The sequence below is a fragment of the Myotis lucifugus genome, unplaced genomic scaffold, assembly GCF_000147115.1.
Source record: "Myotis lucifugus unplaced genomic scaffold, Myoluc2.0 scaffold_7, whole genome shotgun sequence".
NCBI classification, from domain to species: Eukaryota; Metazoa; Chordata; class Mammalia; order Chiroptera; family Vespertilionidae; genus Myotis; species Myotis lucifugus.
This window is the reverse complement of record NW_005871055.1, coordinates 6,127,840-6,151,943: the sequence shown is the minus strand read 5'-3', so window position 1 is coordinate 6,151,943 and position 24,104 is coordinate 6,127,840. Positions and strand designations below refer to the sequence as shown.

The 24,104-nt window shown below is 38.2% G+C and overlaps 1 protein-coding gene across 1 annotated transcript in view; it reads right to left on the bottom strand.

Annotated features, from left to right (window-relative positions):
- Positions 1–261: 261 nt before the first annotated feature.
- GTF2F2 (general transcription factor IIF subunit 2) overlaps positions 262–24,104 on the bottom strand; it is a 132,451-nt gene continuing 108,608 nt past the window's right edge. Inside the window, exons 7-8 of the mRNA XM_006083525.3 lie at positions 13,541–13,684; positions 262–1,945 (exon numbers count right to left, since the gene is read on the bottom strand). Of these exons, the coding sequence (XP_006083587.1) occupies positions 1,826–1,945; positions 13,541–13,684 (264 nt within the window). The 3' untranslated portion in view covers positions 262–1,825. The remainder of the gene's footprint in view (positions 1,946–13,540; positions 13,685–24,104) is intronic.

Below are 24,104 nucleotides of genomic sequence, written 5' to 3'. Positions count from 1 at the left end.
TTCAGTACTTATGAAGGTATGTATGTTGGGTAGGAAAAGGTTCTATAAAATGGACATTATCTCTCAGCACTATTTCTAAGGATTCAATGAGATATTTTAGAGCATTTAACACACTATCAGGCACATAAGGACCTGAAAAATGTTTCCTCTCATTTCACTGATATGTATCAACAATGAACAAAATATGCTTCAAAGAAAATTTGTTCACAGACCATTAGGAACAACTGCAACTCTGCTGAAATCCACATGGCCTGCTTATGATACAATAGAGCAAACCTTTTTTTTATTTTTTAAGATTTATCTCTTTAGAAGTTACTGTGGCAACATGTAATTTCAAATCTTGCCATTGCCCAGCAACTATAATCTTATTACATAGATTTTGACAATTAAAACATCCCATGTACTGGCTGAGTTTAACAATCTCATCTATTAAATATGGCCTTCCTACCCTCATGATGTGACATTTTGCCAGATGTATATCAGCCTTCCTTTCAATCTCACAGTGGTCAAAAGCATGTTTATCAGAGCTAGAGAGTCCTGAAATAAAAGAACGTGGAAACCCAGGTCGAAGGGAGTCTCTTCTATGACCAACAGCCATATTTTAGTATTGAATGAGAAAGCAATTCCAAAAATTAACCAGGAATGACACAGTCTACCACATAGATTAGCTATCCTATAGAAAAGGTAACAAGTGTTTAAGAAACTCAAAACTAAGTGTTTAAAAAACTCAAGCAGATAGTGTGATGAGGTAAAAGGTAACTGAAATTAAGCTGAAAAAACCAGGTTTGAAGAAATACCAAAGCATAACTTCAAATGACATAGCTCTGCTGGGAACACTGCATCTGGCAGACACTGTCACCACAAAAACAAAAGGCAGGGGTAGACGACCCAGGTGTTTCAGGGCAGTCTACACATAAAAAGACAGGGTTTGGGGGAAGATATGTGCTACAAACCAAGCATGACAGGCATCCAGAATTATCAGTTGTATACAGATTTATCACACCTTTATCTATCTGTCTCTTTTTTTTTAAAATATATTTTATTGATTTTTTACAGAGGGAGAGAGATAGAGAGTCAGAAACATCGATGAGAGAGAAACATCGATCAGCTGCCTCCTGCACATCTCCCACTGGGGATGTGCCCACAACCCAGGTACATGCCCCTGACCGGAATCGAACCCGGGACCCTTCAGTCTGCAGGCCGACGCTCTATCCACTGAGCCAAACCGGTTTCGGCTATCTATCTGCTTCTTGACACTCAGCCTCAAATAATTAGGAACTGGAGGGCAATGGTGAAACAAGATTTGGTTCCTGCACCAGAACAATGCAGGATAAGACAACTGGAGGCAGGGTAGGAAATAAGACCATCTTCCTTAATCAGAATTTTACTTTACAAAGGGGATGCAAGGATAAAAAATTTTCCTAGTATGGTGGTACTCAACCTCAGCATTCTAATGTTCTGTTAAGAAAACGAATAATACAGAAAAATATTTATCTCAATGGATAGTTATTTCCTTGATTTGCTTTAATTACAGAACCTCTTAACCCCCAACTCCTAACCCCATCATGAATAATCTAGTTTAATACAAGTTAAGTCTATAAATAAGTTTGTTATTTCTCCTCAAAAAAAAAACAACAAAAAAACACACCAAAAAAAACCACTTCAGTAATTTTTCAAGAATTATTGTTTAAAAAATTTACCTAGAGAAATTAAAGTTTCAGTCATTTTGCCCCTATAACACATGGTGCTCAAGTTCAAGTATCAATGCCGTATGCTTAACGCATCACCCTTAGTTGTTCTGTTAGCATGCTGGCTTGGAGTCTTCTTAATCACTCTTTTCTTCTCCTTGATAATGTCTATACTCTGGCTTCAGCTCCCATGTGTTTTTGTGGATCCCTTTCACATTCTGAATACCAATTTCTTTTAAGATTTCCTTCAGGTACACCTGAAAAAGAAAAAACACAAACAAAAAACCTAGAGATAACCACATTTGAGTAATAAAAAATTATGATCCTGAAAGTACAATAAGATTTCTTTATAAAGAGGTTCAATAAACTACCTTTTGATTCTACACATGCAATACATGATAACTGTATTCAACATATGATCATCTGCATTAAAGGGGTTGGAAGAGCTAAGTGCCAACAACCTAAGAACTAAAAAGGTCTAGATGAAATTACACTAGAAAATTACTGGTGCCCAATGTTTATTAAGATGACACTGTATACCAAGTGTGATCTGCCCCTGAGTTCAGCAGCCTCACTCAGTTCACAGTTAGAGAGGGTTATTCTTAAACCAGTCATTTCAGAAACATACGTAAAAAGTGACAAATATTTTGGAACAATAATATTCTATGAGGCAAGCACATGAGAGGCATCAAGAATTCTCAGTTCTAAGGTGAGTTTTCAAACTAGCTATCAGGACACTTGTTTTTCCTGTGTAATAAAGAAAGTCATTATTTGTATACTCTTGTATCTTGGCCAAGCTTGTCAAGACAGGGTGAGGGACAAGAAGTGTAAGTTTGGTGATTGCCTGGGAGGCGGGGGGGTGGGGGGTTGACAGGGGTGGAGGAGGGTATAAGAAGGGATTAATGAGGATGGACAGAGGCTTGACTTGGGGTGGTGAACACATAATATAGTGTAGAGATGATATATTATAGAATTGTGCACTTGAAACCTGAATAATTTTGTTAACCAGTGTCAACCCAATAAATTCAATTAAAAAAAAAGGAAAAAAAAAAGAAGTGATAATAAGACATGGGAAAAACCATGGGGGTGGCAGCTTTCCTGTGCTTGGCTCCTCTGAAAGAAAGAGGTAAGTGATAATGTAGGGCATCCTGCATAAATTCAATAGATATTAACCAAATGATTCATGGAAATGATAGCTATGATAAATGTAATACTAAATCCGACCTCTGCTTGCCAATGCCCAAGGCCAGAAAGTATCCCACTATAAACTGACCAGCATAAATTATAGTATTGTACCCCCAGGAGGCCTGCTTGCCTCCAACACCAGCAGCTGGCTTTACCAAAGGACCTGTGTACATGAGTAAGCAAAAAGGCTTGAGGCATCTAGGTCATGTGTATGCCTGCCATCTGCCACTTCAAATTAGATTTAAAAAATTGGACACTTGCCCTAGCTGGTTTGGCTCAGTGGACAGAGTGTTGGCCTGTGGACCGAAGGGTCCGGGGTTCGATTCCAGTTGTGGACTCGATCCCTAGTAGGAGACATGTAGGAGGCAGCCAATCAATGATTCTCTCTCATCATTGATGCTTCTATCTCTCCCGCTCTCTTCCTCTCTGAAATCAATAAAAATATATTTTAAAAAAATGGGACACTTTAGAAACTACTTTCTAATTAAACAGGATGTATAAATGGAAAATGATGGCTTGGGCACAAATGATTTTCAGTTTAGAAGCCAAGAATGACATCTTTGTAAAATACCAAAGAATGGTCTAGCGCCGGTTTGGCTCAGTGGATGGAGCACCGGCCTGCGGACCCAAGGGTCCCAGGTTTGATTCTGGTTGGGGGCACATGTCCAGGTTGCGGGCTCCATTCCTGGTAGGGGGGCATGCAGGAGGCAGCCGATCAGTGATCCTCTCTCATCATTGATGCTTCTATTTTTCTCCCTCTCCCTTCCTCTCTGAAATAAAAATATAAAAAAACCACCACCAAAGAATGGTTTATTGTGAGACTGGTTAAGACCTTGTGCATAACAATCATACAACTGTGGATGCTTTGCAATGGGTGAAGAGTGACAAGAGCAATCACCAGGAGCATTGTGGTTTCCTGACAGAAACTCTTTAAAAAATTTTTTTATTTTTATTTGTTTAAATATATTTATATTGATTTCAGAGAGGAAGGGAGAGGGAGAGAGAGAGAGAGAGAAACATCAATAATAAGAGAGAAATCACTGATTGGCTGCCTCCTGTATGCCCCACACTGGGGATCAAGCCCACAACCGGAGTATATGCCCTGACCAGGAATAACGGTGACTTCTTGGTTCATAGGTCAATGCTCAACCACTGAGCAACACTGGCTGGGCAGCTCTTTTTTTTTCTTTTAAAGTATTGTTGGGGCCCTAACGGGTTGGCTCAGTGGATAGAGCGTCGGCCTGCGGACTGAAGGGTCCCAGGTTCGATTCCAGTCAAGGGCACGTACCTTGGTTGCAGGCACATCCCCAGTAGGAGGTGTGCAGGAGGCAGCTGATCAATGTTTCTAACTCTCTATCCCTCTCCCTTCCTCTCTGTAAGAAATCAATAAAATATATTTTAAAAAAATTAAGTATTGTTGGGGAGTAAGTTTCTCCTTGACTCCACTCGCTGCAGCAATTGTGGGAATACTTACTCTCCACAATGGTGCAGCGAGCAGGTGAGCAGGATTCAGGAGTATGTGCGGACTCAAGAGCGAATGCTCCTGACACTTGGCATCCGGAACAGGATTTAGGGGTAAGTGCTCCATCCGCCCGACAGAGGTTATGTTTCCTCCAACCGGGCTGCAGGGTCCCCAAGGAGATGCAAGGAGTGGCGCAGCTTGAGAGACTAAGCCTCCGGAGACGGTGGAGGAAAAGGTGAAGCTGGCAGTGGCGGCCACCTGGGCCACCACTCAGGCTATGGAGCGCAGCTGCAGCGGGAGAAGCCTTCACATAAAGATTTAATTCTTGCTGAGCTATGGCCCTGGGCTGTGTTCTGCTCGCTGGCCAAGCAGCTACGAGGAGGGGATAGCCAGACTAACTGTGTGCAGACAATGCCTGCTGGCCACAGGGGTGGAGCAGTGATTCTGTTCCAGAGAGTGTGGAGGGAAGACACTCCCCCTAGACCAGAGGGCCTCCGGGACTTTTATACTCTCCTGGAGAGGAGGAGTCTGATCTCCTAGACCAGTGAGTGGTTCTCAACCTTCCTAATGCCGCGACCCTTTAATACAGTTCCTCATGTTGTGGTGACCCCAACCATAAAATTATTTTCGTTGCCACTTCATAACTGTAATTTTGCTACTGTTATGAATCGTAATGTAAATATCTGATATGCAGGATATATTTTCATTGTTACAAATTGAACATAATTAAAGCTTAGTGATTAATCACAAAACAATATGTAATTATATATGTGTTTTCCGATGGTCTTAGGTGACCCCTGTGAAAGGGTCGTTCGACCCCAAAGGGGTCGCGACCCACAGGTTGAGAACCGCTGTATTATATGGTTCTATTTACATGAAACTTTCAGAATAGGCAAATCTATAAAGACAGAAAGTAGACTAGTGCTTGCTTAGGGTCCGGGATAAGAGGAAAGGAGGCCCTAGCCGGTTTGGCTCAGAGGACAGAGCATCAGCCAGTCAAGGGCACATGCCGGGGTTGCAGGCTCAATCCCCACCCAGTAAGGGGCGTGCAGGAGGTAGCTGATCAATGATTCTCTCTCATCATTGGTGTTTCCCTCTCTCCCTTTCTCCCTGAAATCAATTTAAAAAATGTTTTAAAAAGATAAAATAAAAGAGGAAAGGGGGAGTGATTGCTAATAGGTATGGGGTTTCTTTCTGGAGTGAAGAAAATGTTCTAAAATTGATTGTGGTTGATGGTTATACAACTGTGTGAATATACTAAAATCCACTGAACTGTAACTTAAAAAGTTTAACTTGTACTGAAAATAAAGTTTTTAAATTTGGAGAAAAAAAAGAGACCTCTCCAGATCATAACAACAAATTGAGATAACACAATTTTTAAAGTATTAAATTATCATGGGTAAAGTAACGTGTCCAACAGTGGCTGGCTCTGTGTGTCAGTTCATATATACAGGAAAACATGATGGAATAGAATATCTGTCTTTGGACATTCTAGGAGGAATGGCTCTATAATGCTGTAGTACAGAGCTTTAGGCGAGCACTACAAGGTCTGCCGCTTACAGGGGTATCTCAATGCCCCTTCTGAGAAAGAGAAACCGGGAGGCTTCAAACACTTACCTAAATCCATATTTTGTCTAAGTCAGAGCCCAATGCAAAGAAAATGATTTCTTTCCTGAGGCAATTCCCCTAAGAATTACAAGCCTAAAAACAAGTCCTAGCATGCTCAGGGAATAAATAAAACCAGGAGAAAGCAGTTAATAAGCTTAAAAACTTACTTTACCTCCCTTTAAATCAAATGGGACAGGAAGGGGGGAGGGGAAGAGTTCATGGGTAATGTGATTTTCAGATAAAATATAAATATTGTGGCCTGCTATTAATTAAAAATTCCATGTAAATTTTTATATAAATAAATGCCCGATTTTGTTTTCTGGATGCCTATGTTAGCTATTGCTTTTATCAAAGTATATCTCAGGTAAAATCTGGACTCAATTGGTCATGTTAGTAAATTAACCCCAAATTTTACCTCATTCAGAAACATGATAAAAAAAGGCCGAAACAAACCATATAAGTTGAAAGAGAAAATGTTACTATCCCATAAACTTGGTAGCAGATCTATTGCTTATTAGTACATTCTATTCATAAGAAAATATTAAAATTTCATAAATATTTAAATTTCATCCATTTATATTCAACATAATTAATAATTTATTTTAGCATGACATTTCATATTCTAAACCTTTTAATTAAGGCTTCACTTCATAAAGTTAGAAAATAATTACTAAAAAAAACAACAGCCCTTGCTGATTGTGCAGTGGTTAGAGCATTGGACTGCACACCAAAGGGTTGTGGGTTTGATTCCGGGCCCCAGCTGGGGCACGTGCGAGAGGCAACCTATTGATGTGTCTCTCTCATATTGATGTTTCTCTCCCTCCACCCTCTCTTCTTCCTCCCTTCCACTCTGAAAAATCAATGGAAAAAATATCCTCAGGTGAGGACTGAAAAAGAAAGAAAAGAAACGAGTCTCAAAAAGGTCTGTCATTAATTAAAATGCTCTATTGGGAAACTGGTGGTCTTTTTAGTTTTAATAGTACCATTCAAAAATAATAATTTCCAGTTATAGGAAAAAAGAGAGAACTGAAAAAAATACGTGAACAAAAAGGAAATGATAAATATTTAGGAGGGAAAAAAAGAGAAAACAAAACTTACTAAGTAGTAAATTTGGGAATGAGTTTCAAACATTTAAAAATACCTATTTTTACTTTGGATTAGGAACTAAATGAGCTGAGGTAAAGCTTAAATTCTATTCTCTACATACCTGCTTTAGGTTAATGATGATGATTCTTAATAACAGAGAAATTACGAGTAGAAAGCAGTTTGCCTGAGAGAGAAATTAGCTTTTTATTTTATTTTTTTCATTAAAAGGGATTCCTATTGTTAGGAGAAAAAAAAATTCCTCATCCGAGGATATTTTTTTCCATTGATTTTTAGAGAGTGTAGAAAGGGGGGAGGGAGGAGAGACAGAAGGAGAGAGAAACATCGATATGAGAGAGATACATCGATTGGTTGCCTCCCACGAGGGATCAAACCTGCAACCCAGGTACATGCCCTTAACCGGGAATGAACCCGCAACTTTTTGATGTATGGGATGACACTTCAACCAACTGAGCCACTTGGCCAAGGCTGTTAGAAAAACATTTTCCTTGTTTGTCTACAGATATATATATATATATAACAGAATATAGAAGAGGCAATGTGGTAAGAGATATTCCTAGACTGAAGTCAGGAGAACTGGGTTCAAGCCTCTATACATTAGAAAGGTTACCTTTACCTTTAAGATCCTGAGTCAAATGTATATATATAATTTTAATTATATACATTATATAATAAAAGTATATATATCTATATCTATATATATCTATATCTCTATATATCTATATATATAGTATGAAGAGGAAATAGGAATATGGGTATCTGGCTTGAGCAATTGGGGAATGGTGGTGTCACTTTAAATGGAGTAGTCTGGGGAAAGCTTTGGAGGGGTATAGAAATCAAGAGTTCTGCTTTGAGCACACTAAACTCAAGACTACAATAAAATGATTAACAATGATTAGGTGTCAACTCTGTACCAGGCAGTGTGGCACAAGGTGGGACAGGCAGTGGGCCCTGGTTGGCAGAGTACTCCTATCCCAACCTCTTGGTTCACGAATGGGCACAAACCTCTACCAAGTCAATAAGATCTTCCCTGGGGTTTTTACTGGAATAGTCAGGACAGATATTCTCTTCTTGCTTAGGGGTTGCTAGCTACAGGCTGCTTTAGGGGATCATTTTTGCTACTACATGGCAAGATCCTGCCTAAGAATAAAGATAACTCAGAAGAAACATAGAATGATTATGAGAGATGGAAAGGGACAGTTTTAACTAAAAAATATTAGTATCTGGATCTAGCCATATTTAATGGTAGATTCATTCCTGAACTTCTGGGCTACTGGAGCCAATAAATTCTATTTCTGTTTAAGCTAGTTAGTTTGAGTTGAGTTTCTATTTCTTACAACTGAGAGTTCCAACCAATTCACAGATCTATAATAGCATATACTGGTAAATAAAAGTTTATTTTTTGACAGGAGAAATTCTCAATATGTCAAATTTTCTAGTCATTTTATCCTTTAAAAAAAAAATATCTTCCTGATGCCAATTGTGCTTATGTTACTTCTATTTAACTTTACTCTGGCCTGAGAGGATTAGGTTAACATTACCTTATTGCTGCACTACTTTATGAAAAGCCTACTTTGTGTAAATAAGCAACAGCCTGTTGAGCATTGTTCAGTGCTGGGGAACTTGAAGTATGGGAATCAAGCTGCCTCAAAATCAAAATTTTACCTAGTTTTTCTTGTTGATTTGAATTTACCTTAATAAAAGCACGCAAACAATTCAATAAAATTCTTAATTAAACAAAAATTATTCACTGGATTGACAGGATTGGGGATGTTGATTTACAAGGGCTTATTAATAATTAAAGATAAATTTCCCTAATTCTTGACCTGAAATTCAATGGATGTAGCACAAAGAAATTAAATGGTTCAGTTATCATGAGAGCTGATTTTGGATGACACTTTTTAATAGAAATGTATTTAAAGGAACCCTGGTAAATGGGTTCTGTACTAGAAAAGAGTGTTAGTGCTCAAAGTGATCTTGGCAGTTTAATGTTTCAAAGGGAGCAATTAGATAAAGTTTCTAATGATTTGTATTTTTTAAGGATATCCTACTTTATATATGCTTCTATTTTAAAGATATAATAAAATATAAAGAAAGATCAGACACAATAAAGAATAAAAAAAAAGAAGGAAAAAAAAAAAAGACTAGACATAACACATTCAAAGCGACAGATCAAAAATTTGCCAGGGGACAAATAATAGAATTCCTCTGATAGTTCAGTTTGGGGAGCCAACATTTAAACTATAAAAACAACCCTTTAAATGGTTACTGACAGTGTTTCTGACTTTATATCAGTTACCGGAGGTTGGCTTTTTAAATCTGCTTATTTGCCCTTTAACTCCTTGATTGTTTATGCAGGTCATACACTGGTGAATGAGAAAGAAAGACTGGCCCTGAGGACATCTCCTCTAATTAATAATTTTGCTTACAGAAGTAAAGGTGTTTTAGGAAGAACAATATGGAAAGGAAGGAACTGGAAAAATCAAGAAAATACTTATAATTCACTCAGAATACATAAAAAAAGACATTCAAAAGCCAGAAAGCAGATGGTAACTTAAGAATATAGTAGTAGTATTAATGCGGATGTGTTGAAGTGATACACTTCATGGTTAGAAACTTATCAAAAGTTGTATTGGAAACCATGTGAAAACGAGAGAATGTCATTAAACGCAGGTACTAAAAAAGTGTTTAATAATATTAAAAATAATTATTTGCAAAATACTTGGCAGTTAATGCATCTTTCATAAACAAATATTTATAAGGATACTATAAAAGGTATTAATTTAAACACGTTTTAATTTTATATCATAAACATTTAATATAAATAATAGGTACATTTTATATTAAGTATGTCATATGTTAAATAATTTACTGTTAAACAGATAATATATTATACATTAAACATATTTTAGTATCTTGTCCAGGACTAATTGGCTAAACGGTAGGGCTGGGACTTAAACTCAGATTCCATAATTCCAAATGCAGTGCTCTTTCCATCACATCAGGAAACCCTTTCCTGGAGCTTTATGCTACACTGGGTTCCTTCATTCTCGTTGCTGCTCAGGCTAAAATCAAATTAGTAGAGTGTTCAGATGACCATTATAACAGACTCACTTAATGTAATGTGTACCTTTTACAGGAACAGTTACCTATATGAAGATGAGTTGGGCTTTGGCCACTTTTTTCTAGGCCAATCAATGGGCTTTGCCAACTCAGCTCAAATGTGAGAGGGAGGTGGAGAGAAGGAGATGAAACAGGAGAGGGAGAGAATCAGATTTAGAGCTGGAAAGGATCACAAAGAGAATCTACTGCCTCAATTTTAGAACTGGAAGTGACTTCCCTAGAACCCACTGAGGGAAATGGCAGGGCTGGAACCAATTCCTGCTTTCTCCTCTAAGTAAGTGTAATTGTAGCCCTGACAGTCTGCACTTTCCTAAAACTGGCTTTTTGTCCTCCATTCTTGATAAAAATGAGATCAGGCTTGAAAAATCCATCTGAGGAAAATATGGTGGCTCTGGATACTGAGGATATAACCATTTCCCTTTTTCCAAATTAATTCATCTAATATTTACTGAATTTCTACTGTGTTGCAGAGTATATAAATATTTAGGGATATGAATATCCAATTCCGTATTCAAGAACCTTATGCTTGCTGAGGCAATTCAGTCTCTAAATAATAAAACTATTATGCCCAGGCAGCGTGGCTCAGTGGTTGAATGTTGACCTATGAACCGGAAGGTCACAGTTTGATTCCCAGTCAGGGCATATGCCAGATTGGGGGCTCCAACCCCAGTGTGGGGCATGCAGGAAGCAGCCAATCAATGATTCTCTCTCATCATTGATGTATCTATCTCTCTCCCTCTTCCTTCCTCTCTGAAATCAATAAAAAATATTTTAAAAAACAATTATAAAATAATTTAGTTTCTAGATCAGTGGTTCACAAGCTCTTTGAGGGTCCTAGGCCCTCTATGAGAACCTAATATAAACTATGGATCTATTCCCCAGAAAAATCCATACCTTTTTGTACATATTCAAGAGCTTACTGGATCCTCTTAAAGCCCATGAATTAAAGAAAGCTCCATTATAAGAGATTCATTGAGTACCACCACATAAAAATTATCTGAAGAACCAAAATTGAGAGAATCACTAGTTATCCCTTATCTTTGATGCAGATGAATACACTTTAAAAATGTATACCTGCGGACTCAAGGGTCCCGGGTTCGATTCCAGTCAGGGGCATGTGCCTGGGTTGCGGGCACATCCCAGTGGGGGGCGTGCAGGAGGCAGCTGAATCGATGTTTCTAACTTGCTATCCCTCTCCCTCTCCCTTCCTCTCTGTAAAAATATCAATAAAATATATTTAAAAAAAAAAATGTGCCACTGTTGGGGGTGGGGGCAGCTAGGGAGAGGTCAATGGGGGAAAAAGTAGACTTATGTAATACTTTAAACAATAAAGAATTTAAATTAAAAGAAAAGAAATTAATAATCTAAATTCAGATAGTTTTGTCCCAGTTAAGACATTAAATATAAGTTTGGGTCAATTCAGCTCAATCAAGAACACCCATTGGTAAGCTGAGCTCAATCAGTCATCCCTGGGTTAGCTGTCCCTTCAGCCTGTCATCTCTGAAAACACTAGTTCCCTGAGGAACTAGGTGGGCCCAAGTAGCCGTATTTGTTGTGTAGTAGTAGTTGAAGTAGTTATAGTAGAACTAGTAGTAGCTATAAAAAAAAAAGCATTAAAAAAAGTTTGCTATAAAACAGTATGCTTTGTTTCGCCGGCAACAGCCTCACACATCTCGTATTTACTGCATCTCTTGATCGTATCATTTCCTCTTGTGCTTAATTTAATCTCTTGTTTTGTAGAGTAACATGCTGTACATTCTTGTAGCCTAGATGCAATAGGCTATACCAAATTGCCTATAAAGGCACGCTGTATGTACGTGTACGTATGTGTACATATGTATGTATGACATGTATGACATAATAATAGATCTGTTGTATCACCATTAAAAAAAAAGTGCCATTGCATGTTAAGGCAAAGAACTCTTTTGCTAGTACCTTCTGAATGTCCCTCTAAAAATGTCTATTTCCATATATAGTATTATTATTCAATGAGAATATATATATTGTTTGTATTCAGAGATTAGGATTGACTTTTTCATATTTACATAAAACACAAAGATAGACTTCATTAAAACCGGAAGAAACACAGCTTAGCTAATGAATTATTCTATTTCAAATTTTTTTTTTTCTAGCTTGGAATGCCGTTTCTGAGGCTTTGATGCTGAAGGGAATGAAGTCATTAAGATGAGTTGATAATACTATAGTATGAGCACTTTCCTCCTGTCTATTAAAAAAATTTAGATATTTTGGAATTTAAATTAATTTCTTAATGAAAAAGTAAAAGATTGAAGTATAACAGTAGAGAAATCGCTGCAGAAGTGAGAAACTGTACAATGAATATTGAAGTTTCATAAATCATTTCCTATAGCTTTGAATAAATAGGGGAAAAAAGTACCAAGCCCTTTAATAAGGAATGATTTGGTTATGTTAAAAAGTTTTAAAAAACTGGTTATCTTGCTGCATATTCTGAAGCAAATAAACAGAACAGTTAGAATTAACAAATCCTTGAGTATACTAGCAAAGTGGACAACTGATCAAAGAAATTAGATAAAAGGACAGAAAATAAAAGGTTTTGCATTTAACTTTTAAAACTTGTAAGTAAATACTGTTATAATTCAATTTGATGCTATGCTAACATTAAGTGTAAGAAAGAGAAACAGAAGGAAATGCCAAAGGCTGGAGAAAGGATTTGGATCCCTTTACTTATTTCCAGCATTCTAAATGGATTAGAAATACAAATTACTAGCAAATATGCACAAAAGTCTGGAGAATTGGTAAAAAACGATCATCTAAAGAACAAACAAGATTTCAAAAACATCAATTTATTTCCTTCAAAATGGAGAATAGGCAAACCTAACTACAGTCCCAACAAGAATCATGAGGCAGTACTGCCAGTTTAAAAGGACCTAATGCTAATGTTAGGTAGATTCTGATTTAAAAAATCCATTACAGAATAGCCCACAGGCAGAATAAACTCTCTCATTGTGACAGACCAGTATGACTCTTAAAAGAATATGATTCTTCTAAGACACATTTTCCAATTAAAAAAAGGAGTTGAGCTTTTTTGGAGGAAGCTAGGAGAACAAAAGACAGACTAGAAATGACATAAAAAACGACTTCAGGCTTAATGTTCAGGATCAGTCAAAAGGAGAATAAATTCACCTTTATTTCTTATGCAACTATTAATATTAAATATACTTGAAATTCAAAATAATGAAGCTGATGTTATAAACAAAAGAAAGCTGCATTAAGACACCCTTTCTGCCATTAGCACGGTGCATGTGAACTTACATATGATACACCTCTCTTAAGTGGTTCACTGTTAATGAAGCAGGACACATTAAAAGGATCAATGTGAGCATATACATACCACAGGCTGTTTTGTGATGTCCACCAAGTCCTTAAGATTATAATACTGATGTTTCTCAAAAGCCGAAAATAGCATGTCTAAAACATACTGTTTATCAGCTCGAGCTCGTTTTCCATCTTCTTTCTTTTTCCTTTCATATTCAATCTATGTGCAAAAAGCAAAAGAAATAAAAGCATTAATTCAACATGTTCACTCTGAAACAGGCATTTTCTTTCTTTCCTTTTTAAAAAAAATATATTTTTTATTGATTTCAGAGAAGAAAGGAGAAGGAGAAAGACATAGAAACATCAATAATGAGAGAGAATCATTGAACGCCTGCCTCCTGCATGCCCCCTTACTGGGGATCAAGCCCATAACCTGGGCATGTGCCCTGACTGGGAATTGAACTGTGACCTTCTGGTTCATACGTCAATGTTCAACCACTGCGCCACACTGGCCGGGCCAGGCATTTTCTTTTTAGGCAGCCAAATAACAATTAGATTTTAAACTGCAAGGTAGCAGGTTTAAGAGCTATGGTTCAGAACCTGGGGTTCTCACTGCTCCCAGGGGTCCTCAGATCTTTAAGGCTCTAAGAAGTATTAGGTCAGTATTAATGTCGATCTATAAACCATTATTTCCTAAATTAAGTTTTATGCAATGTATCTATTTCTAAAAAAAAAAGGGGGGGAGGCTTTTTTTTGCCAAAATTCTATCAATTCAGTGTGGCTCCTGGTTAGTTAGCTCATATTGATCAGAAAGTCTAACTTTAAGTTCTTTTGTTTTTGATTGTCCAAAATACAGTAAGTTTATCTAACAAATGTAGGTTAGTAGGTAACATCTTTCAAATTGGAGGATTTAGGGGCAGCCAGAAGGTTAAGAGACACTGGCAGATCATAGAACAGGCTCTCTAGGAAGTGACAAGTTTGGGAAGCATTGGTAGAAAGCCAAGAATGTGGGCAGTGATAGGAGGCTGCTTCTCACCCTGACTGGGTGACCTCCCTGAACTTGTTTCTTCTATAAAATGAAGTAAACAATGACACTAAGGGGATGTACGGACTTACTTCTAGTGTTACCATTAGACTTGTTCATTTGTAAAAAAATCATCTTTTTATTGAAAATATGCAAACTTTCAGCTAATTAAGCTTTTAATTTTCTTAGAAACAAGTTCATTTTAATAAGGCATCAGGAACTTGTTAGAAGAACTATATTTAAACTGCAGCAGCCTGCCCACCTGGTAAATAAAGCATCAGCAAGTGACAGCTGCCAGAGAGCAATCTGCTGTGTATCCACTGGAATAACTATAATCTAGGGACTTGCATCCAAAGTAATGAAATACTTTCAAAACTTACAATCAATCACTGCATAAATTCCAGCCTCAAACAGTTGGGCTTACTCTCTCTATTTTAACAATAAAGATTTGTTATTAAAAAGATAATATTTAGTTTCCACTGATGTTAAGACTAAAAATTTATCTATACTTACTCAAAAATTTTCAAATTAGAGGCAAGAGGTAACTATGACAACAAAGAATATCTGTCTTTCAAGTAAATAAAACTAGAAACTAGACAACAAAAAAGGTCTAACAACCGTCTTAATTTTTTTGATATGTAGACCTTGGGAGTACAACTCAAAATCTATTTATCTCAGGAGGTAGAGAGGTAAGACTAATGGTGTGTAAGGGCACAAATTTGCAATAAGCAATAGATAAGCCATAGAGATCTAGAGCACAGTGTAATGAATATAGACAACATTGTACTTTATGTAATATGAATATAGATAATATTTACTATAATTATGTAATATGGTAAACATCACTAGGACAATCATATCTATATATATAAAAGTCTAATATGCAAATTGCCCCTGTGGGGGTTCGATCGGGCGACCGATCGCTCACTATGACATGTGCTGACCACCAGGGGTGGTGCCAAATGAAGGAAGGCCCCAGCAGGCAGCTGGAAGGAAGGCCCTGGTCAGCAGCCAGAAGGCCTCTATCGGCCCTGATTGCCAGCCAGGCCTAGGGACCCTACCCATGCACAAATTTCATGCACCAGGCCTCTAGTTATAATATATACATGTATCAAAGTACATGTATAACTTAAATTTACCCAATGTTATATGTCAAATGTATTCAATTTAGAAAATAAATCAATTCATCACTTTATTTTAAAATATTACACATGGACTATGGGCTACCCATTGCACTAAGATACAAGGCAGATAAGATAGCATCTTAAAAATGTATCCCTTTCTTAGGGATCATGTATTAAAATGTATATAGAGGACCTTGAGCATTTTATTTTATTAAAATTTTTTTTTATTGATTTCAGAGAGGGAGGGAGAGATAGAAACATCAATGATAAGAAAGAATCATTGATTGGCTGCCTCCTACACAGCCTACAGTGGGGATCGAGCCCACAACTCAGGCTTATGCCCCGACCAGGAATGGAACAGTGACCTCCTGATTCATAGGTGGACACTCAACCTTGAGCATTTTAAATGTAGTGATAGATCACAGAGCTCCTAGGACAAGATCATAATGCTGAAAAAAAAAAAAAAGTACATGCATAACACAGACTGTATTGTTGGGAAGGAATGAAATGCAGCCAGTCTCAACATTTTCTGAGTGGGAAGACCATGAAAGAAACAATGATGGGAAACTAAAGAGGATTTATTAGAAAAGAATAGAGGGACTAGAAGAGCTAGAAGCAAGACTAGAGGGGAGAGATTAGAGAAATCTATGACCAAGAAGAAAATCCAAGTCTTCTAGTGTGGGAAAGATGGAGAAACAGATGATAAAATGCACTTAAGGACAAAAGCAGAAATACAAAGTCTACCCTGATTCAGCAAGAAAGGAAGCTGCAAGAGGGCAAAGACCAAAGGGATGGATGGACGTGAGGTCCACTCAAGAATTTTTTTTCTTTAGGATCAAAAGAAGGATAGAACTAAGAGAGTGATTGTATGATAAAGAAAGCATGACAGACAGGAAAAAACTCATAAATCCAAGCACAAGGGTCTTTGGATTTAAAAATATATATATATATATCATAGAACGCTTAAGGGATTAATATTTTAAGCCTTACTTTATTAACCAATGACAAAAATATATCTATTTTTCCTGGTTACAATTGTACTTACATCCTAAAATCCTCTTCCACTGTTGCACTGCACTTGACTGGGGTTATGTTTTATATTGTGAGGGACAGTCCAGAAAGGGGGCTTGCTAAAAAAGTAGGAACAAGCCTTGGCTGGTTTGGCTCAGTGGACAGAGTATTAGCCTGCGGACTGAAAGGTCCCAGGTTCGATTCTGGTCAAGGGCACATGCCCAGGGTTGTGGGCTCGATCCCCAGTGGCTGGAAAGCAGGAGACAGCTGATAAATGATTCTCTCTCATCATTGATGTTTCTATCTCTCTCTCCCCCTCCCTTCCTCTCTGAAATCAATAAAAATACGTATTAAAAAAAAAAAGTAGGAACAAGTCTGGACCAGGGGATGAAGCTGTTATAATCCTTTATTCTGATCAAATGTGGGATAAGAAAAACTTTGGGATATAGAAAAGAGGAGTGAGAATCAGCTACGGAGGGGTGGGGAAAGCCTATTCCGTTCTCATAGGCTTGAGTGGGATGTGGGATTTCATTTAGCCAAAGGCCACTGGTCCTCAAGAAAAACAGTAGGGAGGAAGTAGGTACCTAGCAAAAGACCAGTGTTAGGCTTTTGTATTCTCTGTATGGAAACACAGTTGTGTGATATGTCTGCCCTCCCTTCCTAGCCTTAATTTATGCTGAAAGAAGAAAGTTAAATTCAGGGAACAGGAAAGAAAAGGGATGATATGTTCAGCTTCCTCCCTGAGAAGTCTCTCTCTTGTGTAAAATGACCAGAGAAGCTAGGAAGATTAATAAAAAAAAAGTCTTCAAATAAAGAAACCTACTAATAGAGCAAGAGGGCCCACTTCAGAGGGTTCACACACTCTACTTAGCAGCAGAGAGAAAAACTTCTTAAGTGTTTGTTATTAAGTTGTCCCAACCCCAGAGCCACATGTCAGACCCAAGGAGGCCCGAATCCAAGGAAAGAGTCTAAAATAAGTTAGAAAGAAACATTAAAATCAAACTGAGCCCGGCTGGTGTGGCTCAGTGGTTGAGCATCAACCTATGAACCAGGAGGTCATAGTTTGATTCCTGGTTACGGCAAATGCCTGGATGCAGGCTCAATCCCCAGTGTGGGGGGTGCAGGAGGCAGCAGATCAATGATTCTCTCTCATCACTGATGTTTCTCTCCCTTCCTCTCTGAAATCAATAAAAAATATTTTAAAAAAATTAAACTGAAAGGATAAGATGGATTAAGTTGTGATTAGCAATGTTCGTAAGTAGTGAGAAAAGTACCAAATTCTACCCAGATCTCTTTTCTTTTAATCTTGGTTTACATACTTCAATCTAAAAAATACTGCATTGATGTTGGTGCTTTCCTACTTTAAATTAGGGAAAAACAGATCAATACCTAAGGGCAGGATAGCCTAACTTTACTTTGACCAGTGAAATTAAAACACTTAAAAGTATAATCTGAAAACCCAGACATATAAAATAATAACAGGAATGACAAAAATGGAAATATTCCTCATCAGAGAAATTTAAGTACTAGAAATTTAAGCTTATACTTATTTAAAAACAAAAAATGGAATATCTCCTTAATGCCTTCAGGGCCCCCTGCACTATGGATAACCTATAAAATATTGTTTTAAAGCAAAATTTTTCTACTATAATATTAGTTAAATATCTTTTGATAATTCCTAAGACAGGCTCACAATCCAAATTCTGCTCTGTGATATCTGGTATTCCAATGTATATCCTATATAATAAAAGCCTAAAATGCTAAGTGTCTGGTCGTCCGTTCAACCAATCAAAGCATAATAAGCTAATGATATGCTAAGGCCACTCAACCACTCACTATGACGTGCACTGGCCACCAGGGGGGCAGACACTCCAACAAGTAGGTTAGCTTGCTGCTGGGGTCTGGCTGATTGGGACTGAGCGAGATGGCCGGACACGCCCTGGAGCCCTCCACGGTCCCTCCCCAGCTGGCCAACCTCCCACATATCTACCTGGCCCCAATTGTGCACTGGTGGGGTCCCTCGGCCTGGCCTGCGCACTCTCGCAATCCAGGACCCCTCGGGGCATGTCCGAGAGCCTGTTTTGCCCTGATCCTGCAGGCCAGGCCGAGGGACCCCACTGGTGCACGAATTTGTGCACTGGGCCTCTAGTGTAATTATAAAAGGGAGTTAAATTATTTCTATGGTCATTAAATTACTAATAATTTTATACTCAGGACAAAACTAATGTTCCTAACTTTTCTTTTTAAAACTAAACAGTGTAGAAATGATAATATTTCTTTAAAAGTGATTATTTACTGATTTGAGAGAGAAGGGGTAAGGAGAGAAAGAGAGACAGAGACAGAGAGATAGAGAGAGACATTGATTTGTTGTCCCCCTTATTATACATTCATTGGTTGATTCTTGTATGTGTCCTGACCAAAGGATCAAAGCTGAAACATTAGCACATGGGGACAACGCTCTATCCAGCTGAGCTACCTGACCTGGGCAGAAATGATAAGCTTAATATTATACTCACAACTTTGTAGTACAAATAAAATTAATTCTATAAATAAACTACAAATGATAGATATGAACTAGACTATTTAGAAGACTACAATTTTGAGACAATGTTATTTCTTCTCTTTTTAGCTCTTTTCCCTTTGGGCATCCTGTTTGCACTGGTGCACTGGCATTGTAAGAAAATAATTCTCAAAGCAGTCAGAGATATCTAACTTGTTAGCAGCCACCAGAAAATATTAGTAGGACAGTTATTAGACTAGAAATAGCTTTTATATTATGTGAATTTTCATTACCTAGCTTATATCTGCCCTCAGTGACCACTGCTTAACCAGCTGAATAGAAACGTCAATTCAGAAAGAAATTTAAATGTAGTTCCCAATTACAAATTTTGCAAATACCCATCATACACAATTTTACTCTCACAAGAGAAAAAAATTATTCAAGACTAAAATGCAATCAAATGTTTAAAATCCAGTGTGGATGTGATATAGAGATGTTCAACCATCATTATGAAATCTCAATCACTAAAATTATCAATGCCACTCACTGCCAATTAAAATATTCTAATACAAATGTCTGCAAATTCTAGATTGTTGTTTGCAGAAATACTTTGATTGCTTTGTCAAGGCAGTCTTTGTGCAGGCTTTTAACTTTTGAAGTAAGCATGACAGCCTTGATTATCATGATTTGCATTTTAAATCCTTATGAAAGATCCCCACCCTCAGTGCTTCCATTTCTACCTAGTGTGTCCAAATTAAGTCTTTAGAGTAAGCCAGTCCTTGGTGTGCAAATTCAAATGGACAAAAGCAGGTTGTATAATTATCCTACAGTATAAAAGGCAAATATTGCTGACAGGCCTTTTTGATATAGTCCTGCAGGCATCTATATTAGTCAGCAAAATTCTAAATTTGTACATATAACTAAAAAATAAATAAATAAATAAACCTCCCTCCTCAATAACCTTAGTTCTGAAGATTAATACAGTTGGTTGCCACATTAAAGGGACTAGAATATACAATATACATAAAAATGAATCTTCTCTCTAGTTCCTGGGGGCTTATCTCAAGATTTTACATAATAATTTTCTAGTTAAGTTTTTCTAGGGGAGAGAAATCTTTTTTTTTCAAGCTGGGGTTGTGGTGTACAAAGGGAATGATAAAAATAACAAAATATTCTTTTTAAAAACCTCAGGTCTGGAGGAAAGAGACTTCCTGGTCTTCCCCCAACAGAAGACGGCAAACAGAACTATAAATGGTTCCTGTCTATTTGGATCAGTAGCTGCATGCTACAATTATCCAGGGAGCTTGAACATTTTAAGACAGCTGGTTTCACATCATATCAATTAAATCAATCTCTGGAGGTATTTTTCTTTTTAAAAAAGCTTCCCAGATGATTCTAGGGTACAGCTAGCATTGGGGACCACGATCTAGACAACAGAAACATGATTCCTTGAGAACAGGTCATAAGACTGTGGACTACTTAATAAGAATGCTGTAAATTTACACAGGCTAGATGATAATGTCCATAAAGTCAATCAAATCACACATACAGAAGCACCCTTACTTGCAATCAGAGATAGAGGGAATTGGAAGGAACATTTTACATCAGCTGACCCCATATTTTGATTACACACCTGTCAGGGAAATATTTAAAGCACTGATACTGCTATAATTTAACCTAGTTATGAATAACTGGAAAGGAGCAAAGGGGAGGCCAGATTTTACAGGCATGCCATTTGTGCAGCTTTGCCAGGAAGCTGAAGTTTAACACTCCCCAGGACACCATCGGTCTGTCCCCTGCATGCCCAGTAAAGTATGCGTGACAGAGGGAAGGTACTTGCTGTCAGACACACCTGGGAATGGGCCATTGGCCAGAGTAGGCGTGGCCACTGCAAGCCTGGGAAGATTCTATATTTATTCTCCTAAACAAAGGAGTTTGCCCTCTTGATTCTCTTGGGACTCATGCTGCAGGGGTGTGCTCTCCTGGTGCCCCTGCATTTGCCCACATGGCTCATGGCCATGTGAACCCCACACAATGGCTTGATGGACTGGAACTAGCCTAATGCTGTACTGGACCCTGTTCCACCATGGAATGGAAACTGTGGACACTGGCTTTGCTTCTAGCTCTGCTGAATCCCCAGCTGCACACTTTCCAGATTGGATTAAGGGAAATGGGGCTTTGGAAACCATGTAATTCCACAAAAATAACTTTCTGGCACATCTCATTCTCCTGTGGGCTTCTGGAAATGCTTATTCTAGTGGTACCCCAGAAACCCCACCCTCACTAGCAATGCAAACAGCATTTCTCTGATAACAGCATAAACTATGTATATCTATTTTTAAACTGTAAAAATGTACTGTATTAATATGCATACATATTATACAACATAGACAAAAACATTTAAAGTAATAAAATAAAAAGAAAACATTTTAAGAGTAAGTTTTGTCAAAATTACAAAATAGTTTATTGTTTTTCTCTCAAAATACAGTGATCTGTCATGTTTTGAATGCTTAGTTTTTATTATTTTTCTTTTCTTTTATATATTTTTTTAAAATATATATATATATATTGTTTTTTTAAAAATATATTTTATTGATTTTTTACAGAGAGGAAAGGAGAGAGATAGAGAGTTAGAAACATCGATGAAAGAGAAGTATCGATCAGCTGCCTCCTGCACATCTCCTACTGGGGATGTGCCCGCAACCCAGGTACATGCCCTTGACCAGAATCGAACCTGGGACCTTTCAGTCCGCAGGCCGACGCTCTATCCACTGATCCAAACCGGTTTCGGCTCTTTTATATTTTAACTCGAGGCCCAGTGCATGAAAATTCATGCACTGGAGGGGGGGTTCCCTCAGCCCGGCCTGCCCCCTCTCACAGTCTGGGAGCCCTCAGGGGTGGGAGGCGACCCGGCGATCAGGGGAAGGTGACGACCCATTACACCTCTGCTGCTGCCACTGCCGGCAGCACAAGCCTCGGCCGGCCCTGGTTACCTGAGCCTCGGGCAGCCCTGGGCAGCTGGGCAGCTGCCATCTGAGGCTTGCCTGTGCCTCGGGCTGGCCCCGGCCTTGCCGCACACCTGCCGCCCTGGCGGTGCCAAGGGGACTGGGCGCTGCCATCTTGTGGCTGTGGGTGCCGCCATCTTTGAGGGCATGGCAGTCAATTAGCATATTCCCCCCTTAGTGGCTGTGGATGCTGCCATCTTTGAGGGTGGGGTAGTCAATTAGCACATTCCCTCCTTATTGGCTGTGGGCACTGCCATCTTTGCGATGGCATGAGGGCCAAGTAGCATATTCCCTCTTTATTAGATAGAATTGATTTCAGATAGGAAGGGAGAAGGAAAGAGAGAGAGAAACATCAATGATGAGAGAGAATCTTGATTAGCTGCCTCCTGCACGCCCCCCCCCCGCCCCCCCATCGTGGATCGAGCCCGAAACTCATCCATGTGCCCTGACTAGGAATCCAACCATGGCCTCCTGGTTCATAGGTCAACGCTCAACCACTAAGCCACGGCTGCAGAGCAACAACATATTATTTCGAAAGTTTGTTTTCACTACTTCAAATAATGGGGGGGGGGGGGGGGGTTAATATTAAAATGTTTGCAAAGTGCAGGATTAAACAAATTCCTAAAGGTTCCCAACATTAATATAGTCAAACTTCATTTCTCAACCATCTCCCATTTCAATCAATTTGGTTCTCAACCAAGTATTCACAGGAAAAAATGTCAATCCAAACTTCGATTTTTGAACTGACAACCCTTTCCAGCTGACACCTCAGCAAGACAAAAAGCGTTTCTCAGGCAACAAAGGAGAGAATGCTTTTTGTTGCTGGCAAAATCAATGATTAGCACAATTTTAAAACAAAGTGGCCATCAAGAGTGCTAATGTTGCTAAGGGTGTGAAAGAAAACAATGATCGCAGAAAACTGACAATGTAAAAAAACTGTTGTTGATTTGGATAAATGAAAAGCAGTTAGCCAGTGACAGCCATTTTGGAGGCAGTGATATAAGAACAAGCAAAGATGCTGCATGCTGACCTAAAAGACATCCCCAGACCAGATGATTAGCTTAAGGCTAGTAAGGGGTAGTGCAAAAATTTAAGAAAAGAGTATTTATTTATAGATTTAACAGTACCTTTGACATGTACTGTACATAAGGAAGGTTAAAACAAGAAATCATTAGGAGGTCTGGAATAGATTAATTCCATTTACATTATTTCTAACTAGAGGCCCGGTGCACAAAATTTGTGCGCGGGTGTGTGTGTGTGTGTGTGTGTGTTTGTGTGTGTCCCTCAGAAAGGTTATATCTCTTTACAGCTTATGGAAAGTGAGGTCTTTCTTGTCCTCACTGTGATAAACATATACAGGAGTGGAAATGTATATAGAAGTTTGGCCCATAAATGGAAAAAAAAGGATAGTTAGGGGCTACAGGAGTAGCACACTAATGAAGAAAGGCAAAGACAATTAAGACCTATAATATTTTACACTTCTGTATTTCCACTTGGCTTCAGAAAATTGCATGTATTTCCATCTAAGAGTAGACAAGATGAAAATAGAAGAGGGTAAAAAATTAGACTTTTATCTACCTGTCTCAACAGGAAATAGAAAAATACATCTCTTAGATAATTTGACAATTTTGTCTCCACTTATCTTGCCTGTTCTTTTCTTTAGTTTAAATTTTTCCTAAAGCATAACCAGAGGCAGTTAAGTTAAAGCCTGGTTGGATGTAACTGAATTTTGACTTGCTTTATTTAATCTACACAGTGTCGCAATTTTAAAAATTTGAATGTCTTTAGAAGGGGCATGTGCACTCCAGTTCATCACAGTCCCCAGGATTTTTACCTTCTTACATTGCAGCATTCTGCTCACTGAGGATGACGGCCTGGCATTTGCCACCTCATATAAAATAACTGTAAGAAATTCAACTATCATAAAGTAGTGGATCAAAAATGAAAAAAAAAACAAACTAAATAAAAACAAAGGA